General features: G+C 48.2%; 1 protein-coding gene across 1 annotated transcript; it reads left to right on the forward strand.

The window, feature by feature from the left end:
• Positions 1–1,195: 1,195 nt before the first annotated feature.
• LOC119951574 (gastrula zinc finger protein XlCGF7.1-like) lies at positions 1,196–24,789 on the forward strand. The gene is made up of 2 exons (XM_038774762.1): positions 1,196–2,017; positions 24,594–24,789. Exons 1-2 carry the CDS (start codon positions 1,353–1,355, stop codon positions 24,787–24,789), a joined length of 861 nt encoding a protein of 286 aa, XP_038630690.1. The 5' UTR covers positions 1,196–1,352.

The following is a 24,789-nucleotide window of genomic DNA, read 5'->3' on the forward strand; positions in this document are numbered from 1 at the left end:
TCTTTCCCAATGTTCACAATTAAAGGACTGGTTTACCCAGGAGATGGCTGACATTAAATTAATATCAGGCATAGTCATGTCTGGTGTTGTTATATGGTACAGATTAATTATATTATTGCTGGATCTGTAATAAAGTATATTAATGATTCCTTCCAGTCAGGTAATATTAATCATCACTTAATATTAAATAACTTGAGTATTACTGAAAAGAGGGAAACGCAGTCAAAACGTTTCATCGTCAGGACAGATGCAAGAATACCGAATTTCGAAGGGAACACTTTGTATTTCTTCAGAAAACAGGATCTGATTGGTTGGCAAGTCATAACTGATTGGATAATTCTTCGATAAGTCTCTGTCTTATGCGTATTCAAAAAAGGTGCTAAATAGCCAGGTAATTTAAATCCAGTACTTTAAATAACTACCAGGTCTCCATTTCTTGCAGGGAAGCAGTGAGCGGGGATCTGTCAATCAGCCTGAATCAGCACCTTCAGGACATTTGGGAGGATGGGTGATGGAAAGTGAGTCACAGCAGAGTGAGAATGGTGGCGGGGGGGGGGGGGGGGGGGGGGGGGGGAGGGATGGAGATTTACAGCTTTTGGGGAATGAGAGAGGAAAGAATGTTCCACAGAAACTAGAATTGTCTGGTTTGAATCTCTATCCTGTAATAACAGTGATTAATTTTGTAAACTCCTTTTAAAGGATATCAGAAGGGGAGGATTTGCAGACTGAAATCCCAGTTCAAACGTCACATCAAAATATGACAGAGGCACTCGACTCATCAGGTCTTGAATATCATCAACCTTGGAATCTGGAAGGAGATGTGTTTGTCTGTTCCGTCTGCTTCTGAAGGGTTTAAACATCAGTATGACTGGAAAAGCACTGAGACACACAAACACACAACTGAGAGTGTTCCAGTGAACTGACTGTGGAAAAAGCTTTCACCAGTTTTTTTTTCTTATTCGTTCATAGGCTTCGCTGGCTGTGCCAGCATTTATTGCCTATCCCTAATTGCCCTTGAGAGGACAGTTAAGAATCAACCATATTGCTGTGGGTCTGGAGTCACATGTAGGCTAGACCAGGTAAGGGCAGCAGATTTCATTTGTAAAGGACATTAGTGAACCAGATGGGTTTTTACGACAATCAACAATGGTTTCATGGTCATCTTTAGACGTCTTTGGAATTCAAATTTCACCATCTGCAGTGGTGGGATTCGAACTGGGGTCTCCTGAGCATTACCCTGGGTTTCTGGTTTACTAAGGCAGTGACAATACCACTGCGCCATAGACAACCTGAAAAACATCACACCATACACAGCGGGGAGAGACAGTACTCTCGTTCTGTGTGGACATCTCATGTGGTCTTCGAACCCTGAGAAACATAAGGACACCCGCACCATGGAGAAACCGTGGAAATGTGGGGACTGTGGAAAGGGCTTCAGATCCCCATCAACGCTGGAAACTCATCGCCGCAGTCACAATGGGGAGAGACCGTACACCTGCCCTGAGTGTAGGAAGGGATTCAGTTCTGCAAGCCACCTGAGGATGCACCAGCGAGTTCACACAGGGAAGAGACCTTTCACCTGCATTGAATGTGGGAAGGGATTCACTCAATCATCCAGCCTGCAGACACACCAGCGCGTTCACACCGGGGAGAGGCCGTTCACCTGCTCTGTGTGTGGGAAACAATTCACCCAGTTATCTGGCCTGCTGAAACACAATGTCACCCACAGTAATGAGAGACCCTTTAAATGCTCTGATTGTAAGAGTGCTTTCAAAAGCTCTCAGGTACTGATGGAGCATCAGCGCATTCACACTGAGGAGAGACCGTTCAGCTGCTCCCACTGCACAAAGAGATTTAGAATGTCATCCAGCCTGTGGAGACATCAGAAAGTTCACACCGGGGAAAGGCCATTCAGCTGCACTATTTGTGGGAAGAGATTCACTCAGTTAACGCATCTGCAGAAACACCAGCGAGTTCACACTGGGGAGAAGCCTTTCACCTGCTCCCAGTGTGGGAAGGGATTCACTCAGTCATCTGACCTGCTGACACACCAGCAGGTTCACACATGATTACGTTTGGATTCTGCTGTTATTGCTGCTGTTAATCACATCCAGGACTGAACCGTGTTCATTCTGACACTTGGTGAAGTGGGACTGGCCGGCCTCATGTCTTTGCTTCCAGTGGGCTGATGCTCTTTGAGCCTGGGAGAGCACATTTCCACTGAAATGATCCACAAAAGCTGATGAACGACATTTATTTTATCCTGGATAGTAAATAATGTTTCCTCCCCACTACAGGTAGATCTAAAATAAATGAAGAAAAAAACTGAAAAAAGTCAGTAGGACTGACAGCATCTGTGGAGAGAGAAACCGAGTTAATGTTTCATGTCCAATGTAACTCCACTTCAGAACTAGAGAGAGGGAGAAATGTGATGGGTTTGATGCTGGTGAGAAAGGGGGAGGGTCAGACAGAACAAAAGAGAAAGTCAGGGGTTGGTTAGAGGGTGGGTGAGATTAAATGACAAAAATGTCCTGGAACAAAAGGCTAAGGGAGAGGTAATGGTTGTAGTAAAGAAACAAAGCATTGATCCAGAGTCAGTGTTAATGGCAGAATAAAGGACAGCCCTGTCTGGAAGTAAAAAAACATGAAAACAAGATGCAGACTGGCACTCGGCAAAAACACAAATCAAAATGGAGGCAAGAGTTCAAGGTCTGAAGTTGTTGATCTCAATGTTGAGTCCAGAAGGCTGTAAAGTGCCTCATGGGAAGATGAGGGGCTGTTTGTCCAGCTTGTATTGGGCTTCTCCGGAACATTGCAGCAGGCCGAGGACAGAAATGTGAGCCTGAGAGCAAGGTGGTGAATTCTAATGGCAGCAAGCTGTTCTTGAAAATACAGAAAAATGTGTCATTTGAAACATGGAAGTCTGGCAATATCTGGTTTCAGAGGGTACAGGGAAAGATCCCACAAAAGTTTAATAGCAGCTTCAAAGAGCAGGGTTATAAAATGCAGAATCTTGCTCACAAGCAGGTTTAGCAAACACACAGGTTTCATGTGGTAAGCTAAAACAATGGCTCACACCTTCATGGAATGTAACTATCTCAGGAAGCATCTGAAAAAGCATGGATGAGAGTTTCAATTGCATTAAGTGACGAATGTTTAAAACAGGCAAGTCTTTCAAGTCATAACCAAGTTAAATTTTACCATACAGCTAAAAGCAAAGTTTCACACCTTAATTGAAATAAACTCTCTTAGTAAACAGCTGGAAAGGATGGAAGATGCTCAGTCGAATTTGGTGTCAATTCTAAAGTGTAAAATTCTATGAACATCAAGTCAATTAAAAGAAAATTGGAGACGACCTGTCTACGAGAAACATCATTTAAGTCAAAATCAAAGGCAAAGTTATGAGCTGGGGACAATTGGAAAATTAAACGATTCGAAATCACAGAAATAAAAGTAACACCTATTGAAACCAAAGCATTTCTTAATCAGATCTGAGAGGAGACGATATGCCCAAATTTAATAATTAGTTGTATTAGAATGTTTACATCAAAGATACTTTTAACAATCAAAGGGAAATAAGTTAATTTAAAATAAGGCTCTAAAAACTTAATAATTAAAAGAAAGAGAATATAAACCCAGGGAGCAGAAGCAGAACAGCAACAGCAACAGGAGAGAAGGGGAGGAGAACTCAGAGAGAGAGAGAGAGAGAGAGCTCGGTCATGGGAAAGACAAGGCAAGCAGCCGAGTTTAAACAGTTATACATCTAAGGAAGACTAGAATTTAAGCAGAGCCAGAGCCAGCTCTCACAGCTCGGTGCATGGGAAAGACAGGACACAGCAACCGAGTTCACCAGCGAATACAACTCAAGAAGACCAGATTTTAAGAAGATCGATTGTCAAGGTGGGACTGAAGGTCTGTACAACCAACCAGCAGCAGCCAGAATCAAGATCTTTTTTCCTTTCTGTAAAGAAAGTGTTTGCAGCTTTTAAAAGAAAAAATATAATAATAAAAATAACTTAACCTGAAAAAGTGGTTCTTAGCTTACTTCACTTCCTTAATAACGCAGGACCCAGGACATCGATGCTATTAAGGGGTAAGTAGGTAAAATTCTTCGGTGAAGGTATGGGTTATACCGGGGGATAACTTGAAAAGATAGTTTGACCTGAATAGCACCCACAGAAGCCTGCATCGGAGTCAGGGAGTGAGAATCCCTGTTCACCATTTAGAATATCAACCTTTTTTTGGTATAGGGGGAATTCTAAGAATAGTGGTGAGTTTTAACTTCAAAGCGGAAGGTCAGGGTCAGGCTTGTGGACTGAGCGGAGGTGTTCCACAAAGAGGGCAGGGAACAGGCTACAGATGAATTAAAGAGAAACCATTTGGGTCCAGAACATTGTGAACATCCTTTTACTCTGGTTGTATTTGATCTTCAATTCATTTTGTTTTTTTTAACCATGTTCTGTTTCATCAATAAACTTTTATTAGTACAAATATTAGATTTTTCTGTACTTTTCATTGGATAGGTGTACTTTAGGGAAAGTGGGTGAGAGGGGTTGACAGGCTCTTTAACAGAAAGTGAGTCCCTCTGAGGTTATTGACAAAGGAGCCAGAGGGGCAGATGAAATTTTATTTTATGTTTTTGACAGCGAGTTGTTCTGATCTGTCTGAAAGCAAATTCAATAGTATCTTTCCACAGGAGAAATACTTGAAAGGGAAGAATTTGCAGGGCTGTGGGGAAGAGCAGAGTAGTTGGATGAATTAAATAATTCTTTCAAAAAGATAGCAGTGGTACAATGGGCCAAATGGACTCCTCCTGCAGGCTGGGAATCTGAGCCTCTAACTTTTGTGAGGGTTAAAAGGGGCTGATTTCAAGGGCAGCATGGTGGCGTAGTGGTTCGATCTCGGCTCTGGGTCACTGTCCTTGTGGAGTTTGTACATTCTCCCCGTGTGTGCGTGGGTTTCCTCCGGGTGCTCCGGTTTCCTCCCACAGTCCAAAGATGTGCGGGTTAGGTGGATTGGCCATGATAAATTGCCCGTAGTGTCCTGAAAAAAGTAAGGTTAAGGGGGAGGGGGGGTTGTTGGGTTACGGGTATAGGGTGGATACGTGGGTTTGAGTAGGGTGATCATGGCTCGGCACAACATCGAGGGCCGAGTTCTGTTCTGTGCTGTTCTATGTTCTATGTGCAGGTGGATTGGCCACACTAAATAGCCCCTTAATTGGAAAAGAAATAAATATGGTACTCTAAATTTATTTTTTTAAAGGGTCAGATTTCATTGCAGCCTCTTCCCTGTATATGTATTTAAAGAGATGGGTTTCACTTTAGCTCTGAGTGACCAATATAACAATTGGTTGGAGGCCCATTTCCCAGTCAGTCCTCCAGCACCTTCCTGACTCTATTAGCGCGATGCCCAGGGCAGTTTCCTAACTAGGTCACAGGCCCCGTTATTTTTAGCTAAATTCAGCCTCAGCTCCGTCTCCTGGCTGTCATTGACATGAGCAATAGAGACAGAAAGGTGCCCGAGGCTCAGATGGGAAGTAGCAACTTGTGGCTCTAAACCAGCAATTCAACATTTGTCGGTCATTTATTTGTCAGTCATTGTTCTTTATTCTCGGGTTTTTATGATTAGATTTAGGCACTGGAGGCAAAATATGGGGGCTTAAAGGGTATTTTCCCTTTCTAACTTTGTATTGTCAATAGTGTCAGCCGTGACTCAGTGGGCAGCTCTCTCACCTCTGGGTCAGAAGGTTGTGGATTCAAATCCCAGTCAAGGGACACAAGGATCATGTCCAACATTCCTGGTCCCAGCACTGAGGGAGTGCTGCACTGTCAGAACAGCCTTCTTTCAAATAAGATGTTAAACTGAGGCCCTGTCTGCCCCTCTCAGGTGGGTGTAAAAGTTCCCACAGCCGCTATTTTGAAGAACAGCAGGGGAGTTATCCCCGGTCAATATTTATCCCTCAGTCAACATCACTAAAAACAGATCATCTGCTCATTATCACATTGCTGTGTGTGGGATCTTGCTGTGTGTAAATTGGCTGCTGCTTTTCCTATATTGCACCAATGACTACACTTCACAGGTACTTCACTGGCTGTAAAGCACTTTGGGACGTCCTGTGGTTATGAAAGACGCTATAGAAATGCAAGTTTTTAAATCGAAGATTTATGTTTTCTGAACTTGTAATCTGGAACTTTATTGATTTCAGCCACCCCCAACTTACCATTTAATAAATTAACTTTGGTTCAGACAAGGCAATTAAGACAAAGACAGAATTCACGATATTAAATTTCAGAAGTTTATTCAAAAAAAACTTTAAGACATTGACTTTTCCAACTTCATGTGGGTAATCAGTCTGTAGCAGCGTAACCCTCTCTGGCTCCTTCTTTGACAGTAATTCTTGTGGAATTCAGCCTCGGGAGTCTGGCTCCTTCTTTGACAGTATTTTCCTTGGAATTCGGACTCAGGAGTCTTCAGTACGTGGCCAGCAAGGAAGACCTTCAGAACCTCTACTTTTATCCCCAAAGTGACCATTACCTCACATCAGATTTGGGTGTGTTGTAACATGACCATTGGTCAATTTGGTCACTGGATTAATTTAATTGGATCCCCAATTACTGACACCACCTTCTTTCATTATCTCAGACAGGAATACAACAGAACTGTTTCATACTATCCCTTTATCTGATTCTATACCAGGGGTGGGCAAACTTTTCCGTGCAAGGGCCACATTCAGAAATTCACAATTTTAAAGGGCCGCATAGTATATTAATTAATAGTCCCGGATGTAACCAATTAGCGTGCGGCATATACCTCAGCGCTTCCCCCGGCGGCATCCTGCCTTTAGCCCTCTTTTTCTCTACTTTTCAAAAATGGCGCTTCACCCGGTTATGATTCTGGGCGCCTCATATAGAACATAGAACAGTACAGCACAGAACAGAACAGGCCCTTCGGCCCTCGATGTTGTGCCGAGCAATGATCACCCTACTCAAGTCAACGTATCCATCCTATACCAGTAACCCAACATCCCCCCCCCCCCCCCCCATTAACCTTATAAAAAAAATATAAAAATGTTTTAAAAAAAATTTTTTTTTAAAATTACTTGATCTTGGTGGGCCGCATAAAGACCTTTGGCGGGCCGCATGCGGCCCGCAGTTTGCCCACCCCTGTTCTATACAATCCCTTATTCATATAGTTTCAAATGCTGAGGCTAATCAGAGCTTGAAGCTCTCTCTTGCCAGTACATTTATCCTCATTGCATTCTTTACAGACACAGCAATTAAGCTTTTATATTTTTACAGCAAATAAAACCCAGTCTCTCACTATAACTACTGATTCATTGTTGATTATTTAATTTGCACTCAATTAAGGCTCATTATTTATTCAGCCATCTGTTACTGACTGGCAGCTAATTAATACAGTAATCTTTAATTAATACATTTGGTTAATATAATATCCACTGGTTGAAAAAGACTGTTTTATGGAAGACAATCACTTTCTTTCTTACTAACTTTGATTGGATTGAACAATGAGGCTGAGGCTTGAGCCAGGCTTTGGCAGGATGATACCCTGTAGCTTCACAAAATTCTGGAACAATGTGAAACAATTTTGCTTTATTCATCAGTTTCGAGAAACAGTTTGGTTCATACAGAATGAATTTTTAAAATAAAGGTCCAGTCAGGTTTCAGAGTTTAACTTGGCTTCCTTAACCTTGTTACTTATAACAATGAAGATGACGAGTGATTGATTTTTAGAACGAAATATAATTAATGAGGCATACCCAGAATTTCCAACATTACAACAGTGACTACACTTCAAAATTACTTCTAAGGCTGTAAAAAGCCTTAGGAGATTGTGTGGTCATGAAACGTGTTATCGAAATAGTTATAGAATCCCTTGAGTGCAGAAGGAGACCATTCATCCCATCGCGTCGACACCGATTCTTCCAAAGAGCACTCTACCCATATCCACTCACCCGTAACGGAAGAGAAAATGTTGGGAAATCTCAGCAGTTCTGGCAGCATCTGTAGGGAGAGAAAAGAACCAACGTTTCGAGTCCAATGACTCTTTGTCAAAGTCAACAGTCAGAGAACGTGGGGAATATTTATACATAGGAGTGAGAATGAAAGATGAGTCATAGTCACAGAAACCCAGGGAAACGAGGTAATATTCCCCACATTCTCTGTCTGTTAGCTTTGACAAAGAGTCATTGGACTCAAAACTTTAGCTCTTTTCTCTCCTTACAGATGCTGCCAGACCTGCTGAGATTTTCCAGCATTTTCTCTTTCGTTTCAGATCCCATCATCCGCAGTAATTTGCTTTTATCCACTCGCCCATAACCTAACCTGCACATCCCTGGACACTGAGGGGCAATTTATCAGGACCAATCCCCCTAACCCATACATCTTAGGACTGTGAGAGGAAACCAGAGCACTCAGTGGAAACCCATAGACACGGGAGAACAGACAAACCCCACACAGACAGTGACCAAGGCCAGAATTGAACATGGGTTCCCGGTGCTGTGAGGCAACAGTGCTAACTACTATGCCATTGTGCCGCTCAATAAATGTAATTTATTTTTAGAACTAGTCCCCAAACTTGGATATATCACACTCGGTCCACTCACCAAGATCACTCATGAAGACTGAGACTTGATTTTATGTAACAACCATGTCGTTCACTGCATTTCAAATCCCCTGTGAAAATCCAAACACAGTATCTCATGAAAGTATTTGATTTAAAACAGAATGACTTGTTGTGATTTGGGATTTACTGCCTGACAATGGTGCAGGAAGTAAATTCTACTGTAACTTTCAAAAGGGAACTGGACAGATTCTGCAGGAAAATAAACTTGCAGGGTGATGGGACCAATGAGATTGTTCATTCAAAGAGCGAGCATGGGAATGGTGGATTTAATGGCCTCCTTCTTTGCCCTTTGATTCTTGTTAACGTTTGAAGAAAATCTTAGACTTGAACCAGAGTTTGGCAGTATTTGGGAAATACCTGAAACCCACTTCCGACCAGGGGGTAGAAGCGGAGATGATGGAACGTTTCCAAAAGGAAATTGGATGGGCTTTTGAGGGAAATAAACCGATACGGGATAGAACAGGACAATCATTTGATCAATAGAAATCTACAAGTTGTGAATCTTTGGAATTCTCTACCCCAGAGGGCTGTGGGAGCTCAGTCACTGAGTGTGTTTAAAGCAGAGACTGACAGATTTCTAAATCCCAATAACACAAAGGGATATGGGGATAGTGTGGGGGGAAAAGGCATTGACGTGGATGATTAGCCATGATTGTATTGAATGGTGGAGCAGGCTCGATGGGCTGAATGGCCAACTCCTGTCCTATGTTCCAATGATACAAAGATAGGCAGGAAAGTAAATTGTGAAGAGGACACAATGAGGTTATAAAGGGATATAGATCGGTTAAGTGAGTGGGGAAAAGATCTGTAAAATCTAGTATTATGTGGCAAAATGTGACATTATTCATTTTGGCACAAAGAATAAAAAAGCTTATTATCTAAATGGTGAGAGATTGCAGAGCTCTGAGATTCAGAGGGATCTGGGTGTCCAAGAGCATGAATCACAAAAGGCGAGTATACAGGTACAACAAGTAATTAGGAAAGCTAATAGAATGTTATTGTTTATTGTGGGGGAATTGAATACAAAAGTAGGGAGGTTATGCTTCAGTTATACAGGACATTAGTGAGACCACATCTGGAGCACTGTGTACAGTATTGCTCTCATTTAAGGGATGATGTCAATGTGTTGGAAGCAGTTCAGAGAAGGTTTACTGGACTCATACCTGGAATTGGAGGCTGGCTTTATGAGGAATGATTGGACAGGCTGGGCTTGTGTCCGATGGAGTTTAGGTGACTTGATTGAACCGTATAAGATCCTGAGGGGCCTTGACAGGGTGGATGTGGAAAGGATGTTTCCTCTTGTGGGAGAATCTAGAAATTAGAGTCACTTTAAAAGTAATAACTTGCCCATTTAAGACAAAGGAGAACTTATTCAATGAGAGGGTCGCGAGTCTTTCGAACTCTCTTCCTCAAAGGGCAGTGGAGACAGAGTCTGTGAGTATTTTTAAGGCAGAGCTGGATCAATTCTTGCCAAGAAGGTGAAAGGTTATCGGGGGGTCAGCGGGAGTGTGGAGTTGAGGTTACAATCAGATCAGCTGTGAACGTATTGAATGGTGGAGCAGGCTCGAGGGGCCGAGTGGCCTACTCCTGTTCCTAATCTGTATGTCATCACATCCTTTATGATAGATTGTAGCATTTCCCTCCTACTGATGTCAGGCTAATGGGTCTGTGGTTCCCGTTTTCTCGCTCCCTCCTTAAATAGTGGGGTTACATTTACCACCTTCCAATCTGCAGGAACCATTCCAGAATCTATAGAATTTTGAAAGATGATCACCAATGTATCCACTATCTCTACAGCCGCCTCTTTCAACACTCTGGGGTGTAGAGCATCAGCTTTTGGGAATTTATTAACTTTGAACCACATTAATTTCTCCAGTGCTACTTTTTCACTGATACTAATCTCCTTCAGTTCCTCCTGCTCACTGGTCCCTCGGTTCTCCAGTGTTTTGGGGACAATTTCTGTATCTTCCTCCGTGAAGACAGACACACATTGTTTAGTTTCTCTGCCATTTCCTTATTCCCCATTATAAACTCTCCTGTCTCTGTCTGGAATGGACCCACATTGGTCTTTGCTAATCTTTCCCCTTTCACATTCCTACAGGAGCGTTTCCAGTCGGTTTTTATGTTTCTCGCTAGTTTGCTCTCATATTCTATTTTCTCTTCATCAGTTTATTGGTCCTCCTTTGCTGAATTCTAAACAAGTTCCCAATCCTCAGGCTTGCTACTATTTGGGCCACTTGAAATGAAATGAAAATCGCTTATTGTTACGAGTAGGCTTCAATGAAGTTACTGTGAAAATCCCCTAGTCGCCACATTACAGCGCCTGTCCGGGGAGGCTGGTACGGGAATCGAACCGTGCTGCTGGCCTGCATGGTCTGCTTTCAAAGCCAGCGATTTAGCTGAGTGAACTAAACCAGCCACATTATGAGCCTCTTCCTTTGATCTAATGAATTTTTAATATTTCTTGTTCGCCACGGTTGCATCACTTTTCCTGTCTCAGATTCCCTGAGACGGAAAGAGAAGAGAGAATGAAATGCAGCCCTGGATGTAATTGAAGCAGAAACAATAACAGCAGAATCCATCACTGTGATCAATTGTGAACTTGTTGGTGTCTCAGCAGGTTCGAGGAAACACAGAATCCCTTTCCACACTGAGAGCAGGTGAACGGCCTCTCCCCGGTGTGAACTCGCTGGTGTCTCTGCAGGTTGGATAAAGCTGTGAATCCCTTACCACACTGAGAGCAGGTAAATGGCTTCTCCCCAGTGTGAATTCGCTGGTGTGTCTTCAGGTTGGATAAGTAAGTGAATCCCTTACCACACTGAGAGCAGGTGAACGGCCTCTCCCCAGTGTGAAGACGCTGGTGTTCCTTCAGGCTGGATAACTCAGTGAATCCCTTCTCACACTGAGAGCAGGTGAACGCCCTCTCCCCAGTGTGAACTCGCTGGTGTTTCCTCAGATTGGATAACTCAGCGAATCCCTTCCTACACTGAGAGCAGGTGAACGGCCTCTCCCCAGTGTGACTGCGTCGATGAATCTCCAGTTTAGATGGGATTCTGTATCCCTTCCCACAGTCCCCACATTTCCACCGTTTCTCCATATTTTGGGTTTCCTCGTGTCTCTCCAGGTCGGACAATCAGTTGAAGCTTCGTCCACACACAGAACACGTGTACGATCTCTTCCCGCTGTGAATGGTGTGATGTTTTTTTCAGGCTGTGTAACTGGTTGAAGCTCTTTCCACAGTCACTGCTCTGGAACACTCTCACTCGGGTGTGTGTGTCTCGGTGCTTTTCCAGTTACACTGATGTTTAAAATCTTTTGAAGCCAACAGGTTGGGCGAACATTTCTCCTTCGAGATAATGGCCGATCAAACGAGGGACTGTCAGAACTCGACGTGATGTTTGAGATTTCTGTCTGTAAATCCTCTCCTTTTAACATCCTGTAAAAGGAATTTACAAAAGACATGACAGTCAGTATAGAATAGAAATTCAGAACAGATTATTTTAATTTCTCAGCAACATTCTTTCCTCTCTCGTTCCCAAAACCTGTAAATCTCCATCCCACACCCTCTCCCTCCATTCTCACTCTGCTGTGTCTGATATTCACCCTCCCAATTCTCCTGAAGGTGCTGATTCAGGCTGATTGACAGATCCCTGCACACTGCTTCCTGTCCTGGACACAGAAATCATAACAAACAGGAGCTGCAGTTGGCCATTCAGCCCATCGATCCTGCTTAACCATTCAATGGGATCAGTGGCCGATCTACCTCAGCACCACTTTCCCACACTATCCCCCATCTCCCTCACTATCTTCAAGATTTAGAAACATGTCAATCTCTGTCTTGAAAATACTTGATGACTGAGGCCCCACAATCCTCTGGGGTAGAGAATTCCAAAGCTTCACTACATTGTCTTTAAATTCATTGAAGATCCCGGCCCCGTGTCACTGTCCGTGTGGAGTCTGCACATTCTCCCCGTGTCAGCATGGGTCTCACCGCCACAACGTAAAACGACGTGCAGGGTCGAAGAATTGGCCATGCTAAATTGCCCCTTAATTGGAAAAAAGAATTGGGTCTTCTAATTTTTTTTTTAAATAAATTAATTTACTGGATTTGGGCGTCGCTGGTTAGGCCAGTATTTGTTGCCCATCCCGAGTTCCCCTTCAGAAAGTGGTGGTGAGTGGCCTCTTTGCACACCCACTGTGCTGTTAGGGAGGGAGTTCCAGGATGTTGCCGCAGTGACAGTGAAGGACGGCGATATATTTCCAAATCGGTCTGGTGAGTGAGTTGGAAGGGAACCTCCAGGTGGTGGGGTTCCCAGGTATCTGCTGCTCTTGTCCTTCTAGATGGCAGTGGTCGCTTTGCTGAGCACCTTCGGTCTGTGCGCATTCAGGACCCTGACCTTCCCGTTGCTTGCCATTTTATTTATTTATATAAATTTGGATTACCCAATTCATTTTTTCCAATTAAGGGACAATTTTACCGTGCCGATCCTCCTACACTGCACATCTTTGGGTTGGAGGGGCCAACGCCAAGCAGACACGGGGAAAATGTGCAGACTCCACATGGTCAGTGACCCAGAGCCGGGATCGAACCTGGAACCTCAGCGGCACGAAGCAGCAGTGATTAACCACTGTGCCACCGTCCTGTCCCTGCTTGCCATTTTAACACAAGACCCTGCTCCCACGTCTGCCCTTGACTTGCCCTTGCAATGTTCCATTGACGCTCAACGCAAACTGGAGGAACAGCATATCACCCTCCGGTTAGAAACACTACAGCCTTTCAGCTTGAACATCAAATTCAGATGATTAGCTCTACCCCACCTCAACCCCTTCCGTTTCATTCCATTTCATTTGAACTGTCTATTACCTTTTATTTATTTCTTGTCTTTCTTCATATATATATTTCCCTCTCACTCTTTCCCCCCATCTTATCCTCCCTTTCTTTACCTTTTGTCCCCTTTGCTTCCCGCTTCCCCTCCCTTTTCTCATTTTACCTCTCTCCCAACCATGTCCCCCTCCCCCCACATCTACATCTAGAACATAGAACATAGAACAGTACAGCACAGAACAGGCCCTCGATGTTGTGCCGAGCAATGATCACCCTACTCAAATCCACCCTATACCCGTAACCCAACAACTCCCCCCTTAACCTTACTATTAGGACACTACGGGCAATTTAGCATGGCCAATCCACCTAACCCGCACATCTTTGGACTGTGGGAGGAAACCGGAGCACCCGGAGTAAACCCACGCACACACGGGGAGGACGTGCAGACTCCACACAGACAGTGACCCAGCCGGGAATCGAACCTGGGACCATGGAGCTGTGAAGCATTGACGCTAACCACCATGCTACCATGCTGCCCCTATATCTGTCACAGCTTACCTTCTGATTTTAGTTTCTCTGCTGTTTAGTCTTTCTCAGTTTTTATTCTCTCTGGGGACTGCCATTATAATCTTTATTTTATTAATAATCTTTATTGTCACAAATAGAATTACATTAACACTGCAACTAATTCACTGTGAAAAGCCCCTAGTCGCCATATTCCGGCACGTGTTCGGGTACACAGAGGGAGAATTCAGAATGTCCAAATGACCTAACAGCACATCTTTTGGGACTTTTGGGAAGGAACCGGAGAACCCGGTGAAAATCCACACAGACACGGGGAAAACGTGCAGACTCCACAGTGATCCAAGCCGGGAATTAAACCCGGGACCCTGCACTGTGAAACTACAATGCTAACCACTGTGCTGCCCTCTTTTTCATTTGTTTCTGTAGTTATGACTGATCTTTCTTTCCCTCGCCCGATGGTATAAATGTCTCCCACTTTCTATCCTTTTTAGCTTTGACAAAGGGTCATCTGGACTCAAAAACATTAGCTCTTTTCTCTCCTCACAGATGCTGCCAGACCGGCTGAGATTTTCCACCATTTTCTCTTATGGAAATATATAATGTAGCTCTACAGTACGATATTACACAACTAGAAATAATAATAAATGTACTTTATTACAGAACTAATAATATATCTAATCTGTACAATATAACAACATTACACTTATTTCAATGAATTTACTGTCCCCTTACATGTCAGCCATCTCCTGGGGAAACCAGCCCTTTAATTGTGAACACTAGAAAAGAGACCATCAGGGGCAGCAAGGTAGCACAGTGGTTAGCCCAGTTGCTTCACAGCTCCAGGGTCCCAGGTTCGATTTGCGGTTTGGTTCACTGCCTGTGCGGAGTCAGCATGCTCTCCCCGTGTCTGTGTGGGTTTCCTCTGGGTGCTCCAGAGAACATTACAGAGCAGTACAGGCCCTTCGGCCCTCGATGTTGCGCCTACCTGTGAAACCGCTCTAAAGCCCATCTACACTATTCCCTCATCATCCATATGTTTATCCAATGACCATACTACTCTCTGAGTAAAGAACCTACCTCTGACATCTGTCCTATAGCTATCTCCCATCAATTTAAAGCTATGTCTGAGGAAGTGAACAAACAAATATGATAGACAGTAGGATTATTAGTTAGAATAATGTAGATGATAGTGCAGGCCTGAGGGTAGTGAGTTCATAGACAGAGAACAAAGGGATGAGCACAGCATGGCTAGGAAGGGGGTAGGGGAGCTTTGCCTCGTGGAGAGAATGGTGAAAAGGGTGCTGGGTAACAAGAGGCCAAGGATTGGGAAATACGAAGTGAATACGGGCAGCAGGGTAGCATGGTGGTTAGCATAAATGCTTCACAGCTCCAGGGTCCCAGGTTCGATTCCCGGCTGGGTCACTGTCTGTGTGGAGTCTGCACGTCCTCCCCCTATGTGCGTGGGTTTCCTCCGGGTGCTCCGGTTTCCTCCCACAGTCCAAATATGTGCGGGTTAGGTGGATTGGCCATGCTAAATTGCCCGTAGTGTCCTAAAAGTAAGGTTGGGGGGGGGGTTGGTTACGGTTATAGGTGTGGATACGTGGTTTTGAGTAGGGGTGATCATGGCTCGGCACAACATTGAGGGCCGAAGGACCTGTTCTGTGCTGTACTGTTCTATGTTCTAACCAATCAGGATATATGGCCAGTCAGAAGGTGTATAGAATGACCTATGGGAAGCTTGTATGCGAATCTTGATGTGATTTGAACTATATGTGCTGTGATTTCTTTGTGTTCTCTCTCACTTGCTTTGGGAGCTTTAGAAGACGGCTGTGTGAGCCTTGCAAGCTGGTTAAAATAACAATAATTGATACCTGCAATCCGTCTCAAATTTTTATTGAGCCCAGACTGGCAGCAAAAGAATCAGGGATTGTCATGTCCCCTCGTCCAAGGCATTACCATCCGAGGAAAAAGGCACTCACTGTCCTCCAGTTTCCAGTTTGGCCATGATAAATTGCTCTTTGTGTGCAAAAGGTTTAGGTGAGACTACTGGATTAGGGGGATGAGGTGGCCTTAAGTAGAGTGCTCTTTCCAAGGGCTGGTGCAGACTCAATGGGCCAATTGACTTCCTTCTGCACTGTAAATTCTATGCATCCTTTTAGCCAGACAAATAAATGTATCAAGCTGAGGGGGCAAAGGATGTCAATGTCTTTAAGAGAGAGAGAGACCTGGGCCAAGTTTTCCAGAGTCTGCATCCTCCCTGGATTCACTTCCTTTCGCTTCATTTGCTGCAAGTGACCAATTGAAGGTGAGAATGAGAAAATAAATGGAATGGGGGAGAAAAGAAAGTGTTTTACCTCACAGATGTTGGGCACAGCAGGATTTTCAGTCTGTAGGAAGCTGAAACGTGGTTAACACAAAGTCCGCACTCTGATTGGCTGGAGGACCATAGTCCTTCCGGTCCTCCAACTCTTCCCATTGGTTGCTGGCCGACGGAAAAATGGGCAACGGATGTGACGTCATCATGGATGACCTTTTGACCTCAACAGGAATAACCGCCACTGCTCATGCGCATAGCTTCCTCTCCTTTGGACATGCGCAAAACGGATAGAGCGGTTTCTCTGGCGAAGGGCATTATGGGTGATTCAGCCGCCATTAACCATCTTCAAACCAGTCTCCAAACACCTGTGACTGGGATAAAAGTGGGAGTGGGGGGGCAGTGACCCCATTCCGGACACAAAGTACATGTCACTGGGTTTGATTCTGACGTCCCCCGTAGAAAACAGTTTGTTAACTTCAGACACCTGGGTGACATATTGGGGAGGGCAATACCTGAGAGTGAAGCTGAACCCAAGAGTCAGCCCTTTCAGGGGAGGAGGATTGGGGGGAAAGCAGAAGGATAGAGGTATGAATTCGTGTTACAATCAATAGGGAAGGAGTGTGTGAAGGCAGAGGCAGAGACAGAACGAAGCAGTGCTTTCTGTCACATGAGCTTGGGCAATTTTATCAAATCATTTGTGAAATCTGGATTTCCAATGTCCCTGTGAAACACCTTAGGATGTTTAATTACATTAAATGTGCTGTATAAATGCCAATTAATCTGTTATTGAAGGCTGTCACTTGGGCTCCTCCACTACCCAGAATACCAAGTCCCCGATCATTGGCACTCTGATTAACCAGTTTATTCACACAGATCCGACCAGCCCACCCAATCTCAGTGAATCTGCTGTTCTCAGGCTCCCTTGTAACTCCATCCCTGCTCTACACTGCGCTGAGCTCAAGTGTGAACAAAGCATTTTTGTCTTTAGATTTTTAGTGTGAGATGTTAAACCTATCAGGAGGCGATGCATAGGCCGGGTCATTGCTCTCATCAAAATACAATGATGTGGAGATGCCGGCGTTGGACTGGGGTGAGCACAGTAAGAAGTCTTACAACACCAGGTTAAAGTCCAACAGTTTGTTTCAAACACGAGCTTTCGGAGCACGGCTCCTTCTTCAGGTGACCTGAAGAAGGAGCCGTGCTCCGAAAGCTCGTGTTTGAAACAAACCTGTTGGACTTTAACCTGGTGTTGTAAGACTTCTTACTGTGATCAAAATACAAGGCTTAGGAGCTAATGGAGGGCTGTAAATTATGAAAGATTTTGATGCACATGAAGAATGTTTTCACTTGTAATGGTAAGACAAAAACTAGAAGCTATGAATGTGAGATAATCTAATCAGGAATTCAGGAGAAGTTTCTTATCCAGAGAGTGGTGGAAATGTGGAAACTCGCTACCTGAAGGATTGGTGGAGGTGAATAACATCGATATATTTATGGGGAAGCTGGATGAAACATGAGGGAGAAATGAACAGAGGGATACACTGAACGAGTCAGATGGGAAAGCATGAGAGGAGGCTCAAGTGAAGTATAAACACTGGCATGGATTGGTTGGGCTGTTTCTGTGCTGTATATTCAATGTAATTTAGCCTGGTATTGCCTTTAACTCTCACATAGTCGATTCCGGGTTACAGAGAAACAGTTACACTCCCAGAAAAACATTTCAGCTGATTGTTTCCAGCTATTGTCCAATCAGTGCCTCTTGTCAGCCAGGTGTCCGTGTGAGGAGTCAAGGTACTCAATTTCACTTTAATAGTCAGTAAAACAAAGATACATCCCACATTGTTCTGAGCCCTCACATTACTTCCTGTAGAAATGTTGCACCATGGACAATCTCTCAGTCTTCCCAATCTCCCTCTGCAATGTCGGATCCCTCACTTCCACCCAATGGACTTGGCCTTCGAGTCACTTCCACCAAAAGCCGCATTCTAGCCAAGGTCCGTGAATATTGTGAACACCAACAAAGTGCCCGTCTGTAAATGCTCTCACTTTCGGGTTGTGACGTTCTTCTGTCCCCAGAGACTCCGGGCGCGATTCTCCGCACCCGCGAAAAATCGCGAAGTTGGCGTCAAAAACGGGCGTCAAAAATCTGACGATGGTCGGGAAGGGTCCATTTCCCGACGTATTCACTTCCGGGAAATGGGCTAGGAATGCGGCCGCGTCAATCACGTGCGCGATGACGACGGAACGTGGCGATGATACGATTACGCCCACGTGACGCCGCCCGACGCCGTAAAAAGGCGCGGGCGAGCACAGAATCTGTAGGCCATGATGTCGGAGCCCAGGAGAGCTGCACCTCGTTTTGTTGATGCAGATGTGGAGACCCTGCTCGATGCTGTCGAGCAGAGGAGGGGTATCATCTGCCCGCGGAGAGGGCATCGCCAACCTGCCAGCGTGGTGCGCCAGGCCTGGCGTGAGGTGGGTGCTGCCGTCAGTGCTGTGGGGCAGACCCCTCGCTCAGCAGAGCAGTGCCGAAAAAAGCTGCACGACCTCACCAGGGCTGCCAGGGTAAGTGCCAAGAAGGTGCCCCCTGGTCACAACCATCCCTCCCCCTTAACTTAATCACCCACCTCCCCCCTTGGCACGGGGGGTGGAGGGGGATTGGGGCAGAGTTAGTTGAGGGTGGTTCACAAAGTTGTCACACACCCAGCGCTCTGGCCCCCGTGGAGAGATGCAATCGTCTTATGACAACTTGACCCCCAAACTGTGCCAGTATCTGAACGGACTGCTGATACCTGCCGTATTGTAATGATCTACCTATGTACCCTCCCCCAAAAGGCCAAGTCCGCTCACAACACCCGTGAGCGGCACCAGACTGGAGAGGGTTCGCCCAACCTGCACCCCCTCACCACCTTTGAGCAGAGGGCACTGGACCTTGTTGGGGGGTCTGGCACCCGGGATGTCGCGCTATGCGAGGTTGGCGGAGCTGCAACAAGTGAGACAACCCTCCTTGACAAACACCCACCCCTCCCCCTTCCTCTGTCCCATCACACACCCTGCCCACTTGGACACCTCCCCCATCCTCTATCCCTTCACACACCCTGCCCACTTGGACACCTCCCCCATCCTCTGTCCCTTCACACACCCTGCCCACTGGGATACCTCCCCCATCCTCTGTCCCTTCACACACCCTGCCCACTTGGACACCTCCCCATCCTCTGTCCCTTCACACACCCTGCCCACTGGGATACCTCCCCCATCCTCTGTCCCTTCACACACCCTGCCCACTGGGATACCTCCCCCATCCTCTGTCCCTTCACACGCTGCCCACTGGGACCGCCCAGCGGCCTGCCGAGCAAATCTAAATAACCCGTCTCATTCTCTTCCATAGGACGTGATGCCGAACGACCAGGGCCGTCTGGCTGCAGACGGACACAGGCATCTGCCCCCATCTCACCTGGGGCCGAACGACAGAGGGTGCCCGATCAGCGGGGAGTCCCATCCTCCCCAACCCAATCTGCGGAGCAGGACGCCCAGAGGGTGGCGATACCACAAGCCACGGAAATGGCCAGCGATAACCCTCCGGACTCTGAGCGGCCCCACACCATAGAGGAGGCGCTAAATTGCGACAACGTTGGGCTTGCGGCACTGCTATCTCCCACACCATCCACCATCCAGAGACACTCACCCCGGCGGCCCTATTTAGTGATGAGGCTCCTGGGTCACAGTCTGGTTCGCACATCACAGCTGAGCAGGTACAGCAGGTGGAGGTCAGAGCAACCGAGGGCCCGGACTCGCGGAGGCCAGACCAGGCCCAGCATGCAGCTGGCTCCCAGATGTTTTCGGAGTTCCTGGAGTTTCTCAACCCACCCGCACAGCCGATGCCTCAAGAAACCCAGGGAAACAATAACGGGATGAGGGCTGTCTTCCAGACTCTGCAGACGCTGTTAGAGGAGTCGAACCGCGTCCACGAGCAGGGAGTGGTGCCACTCATGGCAGAGACCCAGGCCGACACCGCACAGGTGGCATCCGCGGTGGAGGCAATGGGTGAAACGGTTTCTGCGATGGGTCAGGTTATGCAAGGCGTTGGGGTTAATGTGCACGCGTCATCCTCGGCCCTGGACAGGGTTGCCCTCTCACAGGCAGCAATGTGCCAGAGGCAAAACAACATTGCCGGCGCCCTGCAGGCCTTGGCCCAGTCTCACCAGGTCATGGCCCAGTCGCAGCAGTCAGTCGCCGAGAGCATCAACCGCCTGACACATATGCTGGATGGCGTCGTGCACACACAGGTTGAGGTCGCACAGTCCCTGGCGGGAATGTCTAACTCCCTGGACTCCGTGTCTGCAAACCTTTGGATCCTGGTCGATACCGTTGCAGGCCTCCAGGACTGGCATCGCCAGGTGTCGGCGGCACGACGGGGCACCTCCCCGATCGCACCTCTGTCCCAAAGTGAGGCCCGGGAGCCACCGGGCTCCCCGAGAGAGAAGGAGGTTTCGGGGCCCGTCCCATTAACTCCATCGCGGGACGTCCCGGAATTCTCGGCCTCCCCCCGTCCCATCCCTGGTGCATCTGATGGGCAGCAGGCAGAGCAGGGTGGCACAATGTCACCCGAGACGCCCGCAGAGCAGCCTAGCCCATCAAGGCCGGGTCGCCCCAGGAAACGCTTGGCCAAGGAGAAACGAGTCGAGGGGGGCGATTCGCAGCAATCCTCCTCCACTCCTGCTGTATCATCTGGGGATTCACTTAGACGTAGTGGTAGGGCCCGTAAGGCAACTAAGATAGACACTGAGTAAGTTGGCACGGGTGAAGGGCACAGTTTAGTTGTAGGGGCTAGGGCACCTGTAAATAATTGTTAACATTAAACGCACTGTTCCACCTTACTTGTAAAACCGTGTGATTGTTCCACAGCCACAGGAATCGTGATGGTGACCGAGTGTCGCTGGGGTTGACGAGCGGTGAAACTTCGGTGCCGGGTGTGCAGTCCCTGCCCCTCCCCCCACCCCCTCCCACAGCTAGCCCATGCGGGCACGTGATAGAGTGTCCGTGACGATCTCAGCGGCCACCAAGGTGGATGGTTCAGCTATTGCCATGGGTCAGACTCTCTCTAACGATTCTGAGCTCACAGCTCTTCGCAGAGCGGGCTGTCATCATTCCACATGGCACTGATCACACCCGCTGACACAGCCATCAATGTTGTGCCATACGTCTGGACCCAGTGGTAAGGGTGATGTCTAAGTGGAGCAGTGTACACTGAGAGGGGGTGGGGGGGGGGGGGGTTTGTGGTGGTGGCAGTTGTGTGTTGACCCTCTGCATGACTAGCGATACAGGTGGTGGTTTGGTGTTCAGCGGGGACGTCACATGCGACGCGAGAACCGTGCTGCCACCAAGGCGTCGCGTGCCCGCCGTCCTCGCCGGGTCCGTCGTGCCGCCTCCTGGACATCACCAGCACCTGGGTCATGTCTGCGTGCTGCGCCTGCCACTCCGCCAGCCTCCTCCTCCTCCTCCTCCCTCTCCTCCTCCTCCTCCTCCCTCTCCTCCTCTGTGCTGGCACCACTGCCACTGGCTTCTCCCTCCGCCTCCTGCAGCAGGTCATCTCCCCTCTGCATGGGCGGCACGGTGGCACAGTGGTTAGCATTGCTGCCTACGGCGCTGAGGACCCGGGTTCGAATCCCGGCCCTGGGTCACTGTCTGTGAGGAGTTTGCACATTCTCCCCGTGTCTGCGTGGGTTTCACCCCCACAACCCAAAGATGTGCAGGTTAGGTGGATTGGCCACATTACATTGCCCCTTAATTGGAAAAAATGAATTGGGTACTCTAAATTTATTTAAAAAAAAAAAAAAAAATCTCCCCTCTGCATCGCGATGTTGTGCAGCGCACAGCAGACCACAACAATGCGAGCGACCCTGTCGGCCTGGTACTGCAGGGCCCCTCCGGAGCGGTCCAGGCACCTGAATCTCATCTTCAGGAGGCCAAGGCAGCGCTCCACCACACCCCTGGTTGCTGCATGGGCCTTGTTGCATCGTGTTTCCGCATTGGTCTGAGGCCTCCGTATAGGCGTCATCAGCCAAGACCTCAACGGATAACCCCTGTCGCCTAGCAACCAGCCCCTCAGCCGGGGGGGGACGTCCCTCAAACATCGCAGGGATGAACGACTGCGCCAGTATGTAGGAGTCATGCACACTCCCTGGGAACCTTGCACAGACATTCATGATCCTCCTGTGGGGGTCGCATACCACCTGGATATTCATGGAGTATGTCCCCCTTCTGTTTGTGAACACGTCCCTGTCCCCTGCAGGCGGGCGCATGGGGACGTGAACACAATCGATTGCCCCCTGCACCCTCGGTATCCCGGCCACGCTGGCAAATCCACGAGCTCATGAGTCTTGACTTGCTTGGTCCTCGGGAAAGGTGATGTAGAGGTCCGCGATGGCATAGAGGGCGTCGGTCACATCCCAGATGCACCTGTACACCGATGACTGGGTGATCCCGGAGACGTCCCCGCTCGGAGACTGGAAGGAGCCGGTAGCATAGAAGTTAAGAGTGACCGTCACCTTGATGGCAACCGGGATCGCGTGTCCTCCCCCCGTTCCACGTGGGGCGAGGTGCGCCACGAGGTGACAGATATGTATCACGGTCCGCCTACGCAGCCGGAGTCTCCTCCTGCAGGTGATGTCCATCATTGTTAGGAAAGAGACCCGGACACGGTACACCCTCGGCCTTGGTCGTCGCCTCTGGCGCCGTGGCTGCACCCTCACTCTCTCCTCTTCCTCCTCCTCCTCCTCCTCACCATGCTGCTCGATGACGGGCAACTCCTCGGCCCTTCCCTCTGCTGCTGCAGCTGGCCCTGCATCCACTGCGGGTTGTGGGTGTGGATGCTGCTGCATCTCCAAATGCAGTGCAGCGGCGCCAACCACTGCGCAGAACATCGCCGTTCTGTTCACAGACATTGTGCTAACCTACAGAAGGGTGGTGGGAGGCAGAGAAACGGGACATGTTAGACGAAGGTTAGTCGACAACTCGGCAGCCGCCAGCCACGGGATACCTGTGTGTCCCGGTGGCCTGGTCGCGCTGCTGACACGCAGGCAGCCTAACCCCTGGTCACTTTCTGCATCCAACGGCCAGTAAACTATGGCCTCCTCACGGGTGCGTCAGTGGCCTGTGTCCGTAAGCCACAGGGCAAACAGCGGCCTTGTCCTTGTGACCGGCACGCCATGGCATGGTGGCAGACATTTTGTTACGGGGTTGGACGGCTCACTTGCTCACTCTCTACCTAACCCCCCCCCACTCCCACCCTCCGTCTCCCCCACTCCCCCCTCCATCTCCCCACTCCCCCCTCTGTCTCCCCCACTCCCCCCTCCATCTCCCCCACTCCCCCCCCCTCCGTCTCCCCCACTCCCCCTCCATCTCCCCCCTCCGTCTCCCCCTCCATCTCCCCCACTCCCCCCTCCGTCTCCCCCACTCCCCCCTCCGTCTCCCCCACTCCCCCCTCCATCTCCCCCACTCCCCCCTCCGTCTCCCCCACTCCTCCCTCCATCTCCCCCACTCCCCCCTCCATCTCCCCCACTCCCCCCTCCATCTCCCCCACTCCCTCCCTCCGTCTCTCCCACTCCCCCCTCCGTCTCCCCCACTCTCCCCCACTCTGGGCCCCCCCTCCCGTTCTCAGGGATGCCTTCCCCGTAGAGGCCAGACTCGAGCGGTGCGCTGAGCGGTGCGCTAACCTCCTGGAAGCAGTCGTCAGCCAGCACGACTGGTTGACGAACTTAAAAAGCAGGTGTGTTTCACGCCGTGTAAACAGTGCGCGATGACGCCGGGACTTCGGCCCATCCGGGTCGGTGAATAGCGGGGGGGGGGGGCAATTAGTAGCGATTCTGGTCGTATTGGGGGCGTAATAGAGCCGTTTGGCGGGAATGGCGACTCGGAGATTGTGCGGGGTTCGGAGAATAGCGGGAGGGCGTCGGACCAGCGTCGCCGTAAAAATTTGCGCCGCCCACTATTCTCCGCCCCGTCGTGAGTGCGGAGAATCGCACCCTCCATTTTTGGACCTCTTTAAACTGTATGGTTGGATTTCGCATAACTGAAATAGAAGCAAGTGGTGTTTTCCGATCCACAACCCCCTGCTCTCCTAGCCTTCAGCAAGCTGTCCTTTCCAACTGTGTAACACACGATATAACATAGTCCCTGCTGTATTCTCAGTGCACTGCTTCAACACCCAGACCTGTTGGAAGCTCCACGCTCTGTTTTGAACTGCAGGTTTCCTTATTAACTGTGTCTGTCCTTTACCTCCAGCAACCGAACCTGCTTCAGTGGGACGGAAAGTGTAACTGAATATCCGATTATCTGTCTATTCAGTCTTGGCTTCTTCAGCTTTACGTTCCCACAGCAACCTCAGGTCACATGGTCATTTCTTGGAACTGATGACCTCAGAACCAGGAAATCAATTCCTCTCCTTCAGAAGAATCTCCAGTTTCACTTTGGGTCTTAA

Source organism: Scyliorhinus canicula, chromosome 17 (genome assembly GCF_902713615.1).
Source record: "Scyliorhinus canicula chromosome 17, sScyCan1.1, whole genome shotgun sequence".
Taxonomy (NCBI): domain Eukaryota; kingdom Metazoa; phylum Chordata; class Chondrichthyes; order Carcharhiniformes; family Scyliorhinidae; genus Scyliorhinus; species Scyliorhinus canicula.

Excerpts from the sequence above, each read along its gene's own strand:
- LOC119951574 (XM_038774762.1), top strand. The coding sequence starts at position 1,353 with ATGTGGTCTTCGAACCCTGAGAAACATAAGGACACCCGCACCATGGAG. Across the intron at positions 2,018-24,593 it reads ACCTGCTCCCAGTGTGGGAA|CAACCGAACCTGCTTCAGTG; the intron begins GGGATTCACTCA and ends CTTTACCTCCAG.